We start from the raw sequence: 10,238 nt of genomic DNA, 5'->3' as shown, positions 1-10,238 counted from the left end.
ATTAAAATGACAAATTTTCTAAGATAAAGGGGGAGCAAACCCCTGCACCCCCTATGGATCTGCCACAGGAAATGGAACTATCACGCGGGTCGAGTCAGACGAGCAAGCATTCAGTGTTTATGAAACTAACTATAAAATAAGTGTTTACAGAGTTTTACGAAATAGACTATAAATCAACCCGCCAGTCATTCGGAATCACGAAAGTGTTTGCAATTAAATGAAATTTTAAGTTATAATTCAGTGTCAGATAGACGCTTAGAAAAACGTGTATTGACTGAAAACATAACTCGATTCGTTCAATTTTGATGCTGTTCATTGATTGCAATTGTAATGGTAAGACAACTATGATGCACTAAGCTACACAGGTTAATAAGGAAGCCATAAACTACCACATTTGGTTATTGCAATAGGAATTCTGGCAAATTTTGTGTTTCTAACCGACTTCCTCCTTGGTCGATCTTGTGAGGTAGTGTTTTTTCCATTTGTTTGTATTTTGACAAAATTGGTTCACCATAAATTGACGGTTTTTGTTTCCCAGTCAGTTGATAACTCAAATTAAATTGTTTTAAACCAACTGGCTTTTTCATTGTTCACTCTTTGAAGGTTGCATGCGTGCATGAAATGAAAAATGCATAAAAATTAAAATAAATGTACGTGTACATGTATACATGTACATTGTATTTTCAATATAGGATCTCTACTAAGTTGTAAAAAGCAATAATATGTTAATGATAAAAAGTCTTATCTCAATATAGAAATATAGAGAAGAATGGTGAAAATATAATAAATTATTTTGTTTTTTTTGTCAGAATATCTACTTTCTGATGAAGATTTTGTGTGGTCAAAAGGAACAACTTTCATTTCAATATTTGGCCAGCTGCATGTGAATTTGAAAATAAAAATTATCCCAGTTTAATGGTTTAAATGTACAATGAAAATCCTTTAAGAACATCTGCTTTCATGCTATAACTATGACAATTTTCACGGTTTACTTTGAATTATTAATTCATGATTATGATTGATTATTTATTGTTTGTAACAGCTTGTGAAGGGATGGTTTACACACTGTTTACTTGTATCCATAAATGAATACATTGCACATGTATGATAATCTATGATGTGCTATTGTTATGGGATGTGTTAAAAAAATTCATTTATATGAATGGACTCATAAAAAAGGCATGTTACATGTACATGTATAATTCTGATGGGTTTGGAATGCTTTCTCTTTGAATAAAATGTAAGTTTCACTATCAGTAAAGAGATTATTTTTTCTGTTTAAGCAGATCTGATTTAAGCAAATTTTTATTACAATTAATTACTTGTACAAAAATGTATTTACATGTACCAAAATTTAAGAATAGGTAATCAGTTTTAAGGTGCTTTCTATTGCATCTTAATTGCATGTCTGAATTCAAGAGATGGCAAAAAATTAAATAATATATTCAAGAGATGGCAAAAAATTATATAATATATCATCTTGTTTCCTGTGTATATTTCAGATTTCCTCTATCAAACAAATACAGTTGCAGTATAACAACAATACATGTACATGTACAAGCACAGGTTTTTTTCTAGGATTTTGAAAGCTTTAGGCTCTTTTGTGTAAGGAAATGTGAGCAAATTAAGTTGTGTATTTTTAAAAGTGGTATTTGCATCTGACACAAGATATTTCAATATTGTCTGTTATTTGCAACACTCAGTGTTTAAAAAAAACTAAATGTACCCTGTGTACATTTGTATGAATAAAGAACATTACATTTTACTTTTTTTCAACTACATGTATAATGCAAAGATATGTTTTCAGGACAATCCAAATAGGAACTGCTTGAGCTTTAATGAAAAAAGTAACTCCCATGCCTTTTATCATAAAAAATTGAACTCCCTTTACATAAGGACCTTCTTCATGAATTACATCCCTGACTTAATTTAAAATATCTTTAATATTGACCAAAAAATGCTGATACGTGTACATTTGCATGGTCCCCCTTTGTAGAAAAAAATCCTTCAAAAGTACATCTGGCATTGTGTAGATATACATGTAGGTGTGAAGTAGATCAGGAGATCAAATGATTTATATTCTTATTTTTGCATACACATATACACCTTAAAGTTCATGTTATAACATGCACCAGTATCATCTCATGAAGTGTTAGACAGATTTGTATATTGCTCCTTTGTTGCCTCAATTATGGATTATATTTTTGGAACAATTTCAACAGTGAATATAATTGTAATCTGTTGGAAGCTGACAAGTTGAATGACAAATTTATGTTGATATTCCACAGTTATGCTGATTATGGGTATTTGTTTGATGAGTTCATGGATGGAATAGATTATATTCTCAAGATCATAAATATTGCCAATAAATAACTACTGAATGTAGTGACCAATTAAGTGTAAGAGTTTGTAAGAATCAGGCAAAATTGAAAAAATCAGAAATACATGTATGCATACAAAAACCCCACTGCTCTGAAAATGTACATGTAATATCACTCAAGAATATTTTCTCTCTTTAAAAAAAGACCATTATTTGATCTCTGCATCACTGGCTTTGCACTGAAATTTTTCAATAGAATCTTAGAAAAATGAGGTTTTTAACAGAGTTATATGTCCTTGAAATGTTCATTTTCAGTGCATTTCATTGAAATTGTAACTCAATAGTCCAGCATGGTAGGGAAAATCTTGTCTGTGTTCCTTGATTCTGATGGTGCGAATAGTCAAGTTACACCATCAAAATGATAGGGTTTTTCATGCCATGTTTCACCCACTGCCTGATTCTTACAGGGACTGACATTTAACCACCTTTACTTTACATACAACTTTGATAAACAAAAATAAATGATCAACTTATAATGCCATTTTGATGCCAAGTTAACAAGAATTAAAGTAATTTTCCCATTAGAAATTTAGATTGCATTAAACCTTTTTTGACCTTCTAACATGTACATAAATGCCACGCATTACTAATGCAGCATGAATGGTCAAGACATTTGACATTTACACCATGTGACTGATTATTATAATATGTGGATTCAGTTAAAAAAATACCAATCATATAAGAATGATTGTGTAAACAAAACCTTGAAACCTATTGAGAATGGTGATTGCAAAATGTAGCTTGGGGTGATCAAATTTTCTCCTTACCACTGGACTGACTTGAGCTAGAAATGTGATTTCGGGCCGACATCTGTAAATATTTTATGTACTTTCAAATGACTAAATGTACCTGATTTTTTCACCATTCTGAAAAGTCTTTTATCAGTGATGAGTGCTAGAAAAATCACTGCATGTACAAATAATAGACTAATCTTGCTAAATTCATCTGGCCTGTTCCGAAAGCTTGTACAAATGGGTTAGAAAATCCTATTACATGTACATGTATATTTTGTTAATGGTTCTGGTGCAATTTAGGGCTCATTGTCAAACCTTCCCCATCAAAAGTAAAAATTACCCATTAAATTGAATTAAATGAATATGCCCCATAAAAACAAGAAATGATCTATTAAAATCTGTAGTGAAAAAAAAAAATGACTCATTGTCATCATGAATGTATCATGATTCTAGATTGATCTCTGGAACGGCTACATTTACATGTATAATTTACTAGGAATTTTGCATTAATTTTTAATTATCAGAAACTTGTAAAAAATACGTTTTATGTGTACTTGCTGATAAAGCGTGGATCAGCAGACTGACTTGATACAAGAAATTATTGGGTCAGTTGGCTGATAGGCTGTTGAGCTAAAGGGAAAAAAAATCATCCTCTTACGATTTATGCTGGTAAATTATGTAGCTGATGATAATAATGTTTTGTGAACTAGATACTATAAAGTACTATTAATAAAAGATAGCACATAGGTAGTAACCAGATAACTGACACCGTCTATCATTATTTGTACTTTAAGTTCAAGCAAGGGTGGTATTTTTTACGTTTTTACTACACAGGAGTGACTTTATCCTCAGGAGAACTGTCAGAATCTTGAAACTCACCATTAAAGAATTTTAAAAAACCTCAATAATAAAGCACAAAAAATGTCGACAAATTAATCTTGTGATAAGCCAAGGACTAATCAAGGGAACCAAGGTTTCTAGCGGAAATCAAAAGAATGTTGTCCAGGGACAAATACCAGACATGAAAAACAGACAAACACAACAAAGGACATAAAATAACCAAAACAATATATACAAAGATAAAAATTCCAGCATTTTGTGAACATTTTCTTCAGTACATTTGGAAGATGATTTGGAATTATTTTTTACAAATTACTAGGAATCTCTACTAAGAATTACATACTTGTATGGAGGTGTGCCGTTTTTTTTTTTAATAACAATGATGTAAAATGTTTTTGAGTTGGGGTTTTAACTGAATATGAGAAATAGAAGTAAAAAGAACGGAAAAATCCTAGGTTTTAATACTATTGTATTCTGATAATAATCTTGGATTTAGGGTTTCCAGAAGATTTTTCAAATTTTTCAGGATCCACATTGAATTAATATCACTAAGGGAGTAACAAGTGTCACGGAATGACTGGAGACCCTCTTTGACACCATCTGTATCACATTGCTTCATCAACATAGGCCCATGCTAAATTTTGACTAAACCAGTCAGGACCACATCACAAATCATCATAATGGTCATCTGATAAAATAGTCCACATTTAATAAATACTTCTAGGTATTACATGTATTATGAACAAATTTCAGATAACAAGCATTGTTTTCTTTTATACTTAGCAAATTACTATGAAAAGAAATAAATAACATTTTGTTTTAGATGGCAACTTCATTACAGTAAATATCAGGGCTTTCCCCAGCAGACTCACCTGATATGAACTGTGATAAAGTCATCAAAAACAAAAATGACATTTATTCCTATAGTACAAGTACCATAAAAATTAACTACTTGTGTGTTTCAGGTGTTCTTATATTTACATGTACATGTATCTTTCCTATTTTTTATACTAAACCTAAGTGCATGTATCTTTACATTTGTACAGTACTACTAAATTAAGTTTTATTTTTTTTCCTTCTGCTTTAAAGTTGAGTTCTGCTTAATTTCTTAACAGCATTTTCCCATTGCAACATGTATTTTCATGTACTTGAGTAAGTTTCTGCTATTGTTTTGGTCTAGGAAGGTCACTTCTGTGAAATAAAAAAGATTTTAAAGAATGTTTTAATTAACCTTTTTTTTTTTTTTGCAGATTGGTATACATGTAGTTCAATGATTTGTCACTTGGCGACAGGCAACTAGTGTAACCATGGATACTGCTCAACCACCAGCAACCAACTCCACCATGTCAAACCAAGATCATGGTACTCAGATGAAGCACATTCAGATGCAGCCTGTTGAGACTAGTGGTGGACGTGACCTTGCCAATGACCTTGTATGGCAAAGAGATCCTGACTGCTCAAAGGATCCAGTTCCAGGCACTGTTTTACCAGATCCTAAAGGTGCTATGGTAACCCAAACTCAGATGTTACCAGTAAATCAAACTCAGGTACTATCCAATCAAAATTCGAATGTTCAGGTCAGTCAGCAGGGTGGATTTCCAATGACTACTGGAACCTCTGTACAACCTCAACAACAAATAAGGTACCAGTTTCCTAACCAGGCTTCTGTTATTCCTAATCAGTCAGGAGACAATACCACTGCTACCATGGTCCAGTCTTTCCAGCTGCCATCTAGTACAGGATACTCTGGACCTCAACAGCAAGGAGTTGCTGGGTATGTTCCTCAGACTGTATTAGTTGATACTGATGGGATCAGAATACAACAGATACCTCAGAATATTCCACTACAAGGATATCCTGTACAACAAAATATGGTCCCTGTGCAGTTCAATCAAAATTTTACTCAGGGTGGAAATACAGCAACAAATTCTCAATTTATTAGTATGCCACCTCCAGCTACTGCTGGTCAGCACTATCAACGCCTGGTACCAATATGTCAGGTGAATCCACAATTTTTGGCAGTGCCAAGAGCAAACTTTCCAAGTGTTACAAAACCTACATCATTGAATGTCACAGCAGCAAATCAAGCGAATCAAAATCCATCTGTTGTCAGTCCTGTAATGTCTCCAGCAGTAACTTCTCCAGGCACTGAAAGTGTCAAATCACCCACCTATGTGTTCATGTGTAACAAGTGTAGTTACGTCACACCTCATCGAGGCTCATTCAAAACTCATTATAGCAGTCATATACAGTATAAACCATACCAATGTGCTTATTGTGATCATGCAACAATTATGAAGCAGCCAATGCAAAAACATGTCAAAATGAGACATGGTATCGAAGATGCTGAAGGTTTCTCGTATGAAACTGACCCCAAGAAAGAAAATATAATAGATTTCTTTTGTAAACAGTGCAGATCCACAATGAGTATGGAGGAAGCAAAAAAATATCTTGCAAAATATGAGTCACAAACTGCCGATAAGCTTAAACCAGGTCCATCAAAACGCAAATCATCACTTGATGATAAAGATGATGATCAGTTAAGTGGAATGAAAAGAAAGAAAAAGCTGTCGATATCAGAAGCCAACATTGATGCTCCAACCACAACAAATGTGGAGCAGGCTCATGCACAGCAAGTTGGAAGTCCTCGAGGAAAGTCCCCTCTAAGTCCTAGAGGAAAGTCCCCTCTCAGTCCTAGAGGAAAGTCTAATGTAAGTCCAAGGAATTTAACAAAGTGGAAAGGTTCTGTCATATTTCAACCTTCAAGTGAAAAGCCTAGGGGTAGACCAAAGAAATTCAAAAGTGATGGTGACAATCCTGGAAAAGGATTCCCAGGAAGAGCTACTATCAAATTCCGTGGATTTAATAGGAAAAAATTCTCTGCCACTGGTGGTAATTTTATGAAATGCCCATATTGTGACTACAAATCTACGTCAATTGGTGGAGTGAAAAAACATTGTGAATGGAAACATCCCAAAGCTAAGGTCCAATGTGGTAAATGTCCATTCTCAACATTCATTCCAGAAGAAATGGAGAGGCATGAATTACATGACCTATGTAAGAATGAGACAGTGGGGTCTGGATATTTGGCAGATAAACATGAAAGGAGCAAATCTCCAGAAAAGGGTCCTGGTAGACCTAGAAAATCTCTTTCAACAACAGAATCATCTGTTGTCAAGACGACTTCAGACATTGTTGATGAAAATGGTGATGAAAATAGTAATGATGATGGAGTTCAGTTGCCTTGCCCACACTGTGATTTTGTTTCCCACCTTTTTGCACTGAAACGTCATCTGTTCTTTTATCACAAAGAATGTGATTGGAAGTGCAAACTTTGTGGCTATAAATCTGATAGTAAAAAAGACGTTGTTCGCCATTCCAATAGAGCCCACCCAAATACCCAGCCGAATGTTGTTCAAACTTTTGCTGACATTTCTAATCTCTTGCCAGATGAGGCTTCAGAGCAGGATACTGGTACACCACCAGAGAAAGATATAGATGAAAATAAGTTTGTTAGTAAACATAAACTCATGGGTCGTGAATACTATATGACTAGTAGAAAGCGACTTTATCTTGGGAAGAAGAGAGTTGGAATTGCAAATGGGCAGTCTACTGAAGATGGCAAGCCTTTAGGCATCATTTTGCCTAGCATTGAGAAAAGGAAACGTGGAAGGAAGAAGGAGAGCAAAGTTCATGGTAAATTCTTTAAGAGATTATGAGATAGCAATATTTAAACTACATGTACATGTAAGTTAACACATGTACTTGTTAAAATTGACATGCATGTAGTATCTACAGTGTACATGTACATGTATCACTCAACATAAAAGCCATTCATACATTTTCATAAAAAACACAACAACAAATACAATGTAAGTACATTTTTTGTAACTGCAACATGAAATACTATTATTTTTTTTTAATTCACCTACAAGTACATGTGCATTGTGGTGAGGTGGCCTGTAAGTTTGAATGTAGGGGATAGAATTGATATTGTTAAAGGAGAGAAGGTAGGAGTTGCTTCCAATCTATCCACCCCTTACAAATGATCAGTATAAATCCATGTTTTAATAAGAAATTACATGTACTTTGATGTTAGGTGGCCTGTAAGTTTGAATGTAGGGGATAGAATTGGTATTGTTAAAGGAGAGAAATAGGAGTTGCTTCCAATCTGTCCACCCCTTCGAAATGATCAGTATAAATCCATGTTTTATTAAAAAAAAAATGAAATAACTACAATGTAATTTGCTTAGTATGGAAAGGCAAGGAAAATTTTCACCAAAAATGACAATGATAAAATGAAGTTATTTTTCAATATTCACTTAAAAACTGCTCTTTGAATCTGTTTTAAGCTGTGTTTTTTTCTCTGTTTTATGCATGTATTGTACATTTAGGTGAAGTATTATAAACTTGCATTTTCTCTTTATCTCTACTTTCAGATCAGAACTCTTTTGTAGTGAGACCTAAGAAATTAAAAATTGCTAAGATTGGGTTTAGTTGTGTGTATTGCACATATGCTGCTCCCTTGAGACATCAACTAAGACTGCATTGTTACGAAAAACATACTAAACATCCAGCATGTTTGATGGAGTTCAGTAATAGTATAATGGCATTAGAAGAACAAGAATGCTTTGGCAGGGATCTTACTGAAGATAGGAGAAGTCCTGAACATAGTACTAAAGACAATAAAACAATAACAGGAAGAGGAAATGAGGACAATAAGGGAGATAACTGTGAGAATTCTATGGAACAAGATGCAAACTCCAATGCAGTAAAAGAGGACACTAAATCTAGCGAATCAAACAGTGAACTTGATCAAAAGACAGAAATCTCTGAAAAACCAGGAAAATCTGAATGTTGTTCAGCTGATAACCAATCATCAGACTCAAAAGATATGGAGAGCCAAGGACAAGAAACTGAGAATAAGGAAGATAAAGCTAAAATGGATGAGAAAATAGACAACGAGAAAAACATGTTGAAAACAGAGAGTGAACAAGACAAAGAGGTATTATCTTGCATGGAAAGCATCCTTGAAAACATTGGGTCTGGAGTTGAAGCTGCAGTGACAAAAACTGATGACGAAACAAATAACACTTTAACAGGCATTTTGCCAAGCAGCACTCCATTAAATGGACACAAGTTTGCAAATCCATTTTCCACCCTAATTGTCCAACTAAATTCTACGCAACTCAAGGTGAAGGATGCATTTGAAGGAACTCTGGATGATGTTGATGTTTACCTAGAAAAGTTTGGTGTGCGTACATTGAATATGGATTCTCTTACACCACGTCAGTTTGCATTGTTCATGAAAAAATTTGGGGGGAGTTTACAACAGCTTTCAGAGCAGCAGGTCTAAATACATGTATATTTGTAGATCATGTCATTTTATTTAGGGAGGCAAATGTTTGGTTTTTGAGAGAGTGCCACAGTTGTAGTGTTTTCTCCATGGAAGCTTTTTTTTAACAGAAATCCCCCCCAAAAAGAAACAATTCTGCATCTAAAATGCTTGAATACTGAATAAATGTTAAAGAATAAGGTGGGATGTGTGGTTCTATTTCCCTTCTAATCTAAATTACTGGAGAAACACGGGGGTTGAATTTTAAATAAAAAATGGGAAAGAATACATGTACCATGATGTGAACAAATTCTAGGACAAGTGAATCAGGACATGGTTTTTTTTTTATTTAAATTGTTCAATCTTTCTGCTAGGATTCTTTTTACTTAATTGAAAACACAATGTCAAATTTTGTCCAACTCGGAATTTTTGTATATGTACATGTAGGTACATTGTATAGTCCAGTTTTGAAATCATGTTGGAGTATAAAATTAACACTGGTTTCTTATTCAATATTTTGAATTAAAGTGTTAATGTATAAAATGTAAAGAAATGGCCTCCCTGAAGAAATCGATTGTTTTTTTTCATCAGCCATATATTCATGTTGAAATCATTATTCATTTATTTTGGTAAATGTTCCTTTCTTGTCTAGCTACATGTACATGTACTTCATCTGATCAAAGATCACATAAAATCATTGACTACCTGTGTTTGTTTATTAATAGCTGTCCTTGGACATTGAAATTCAGAATTATCCTCAATGATTTCACTGCATTTTTACCATCCTAATTTGAATTTTACTATTTACATGTATGCATAAGTGTTAAATCTCCCACTTTGAGCAGGAGCATCCAGATATTTCATTGATTTTTGACATTCTCCAGCTTACATGCCTGTGTCAAAGCAGGAGATTTAGCTATATTTGCAGAAATTTCTCCAGTCTTATTTG

General features: G+C 33.7%; 1 protein-coding gene across 1 annotated transcript; it reads left to right on the top strand.

Annotated features, from left to right (window-relative positions):
* The first annotated feature begins 245 nt into the window (after window positions 1-245).
* LOC148607333 (uncharacterized) lies at window positions 246-9,460 on the top strand. The gene is made up of 3 exons (XM_088546901.1): window positions 246-333; window positions 5,205-7,650; window positions 8,394-9,460. The coding sequence occupies exons 2-3, from the start codon at window positions 5,262-5,264 to the stop codon at window positions 9,308-9,310; spliced, it is 3,306 nt and encodes a 1,101-aa protein (XP_088403027.1). The 5' UTR covers window positions 246-333; window positions 5,205-5,261; the 3' UTR covers window positions 9,311-9,460.
* The last annotated feature ends 778 nt before the right edge of the window (window positions 9,461-10,238 follow it).

The sequence above is a fragment of the Perna viridis genome, chromosome 9 (assembly GCF_037379345.1).
Source record: "Perna viridis isolate PV_CMFRI_1.1 ecotype Kerala chromosome 9, ASM3737934v1, whole genome shotgun sequence".
Taxonomy (NCBI): domain Eukaryota; kingdom Metazoa; phylum Mollusca; class Bivalvia; order Mytilida; family Mytilidae; genus Perna; species Perna viridis.
This window is presented reverse-complemented; position numbering and strand designations above follow the sequence as displayed.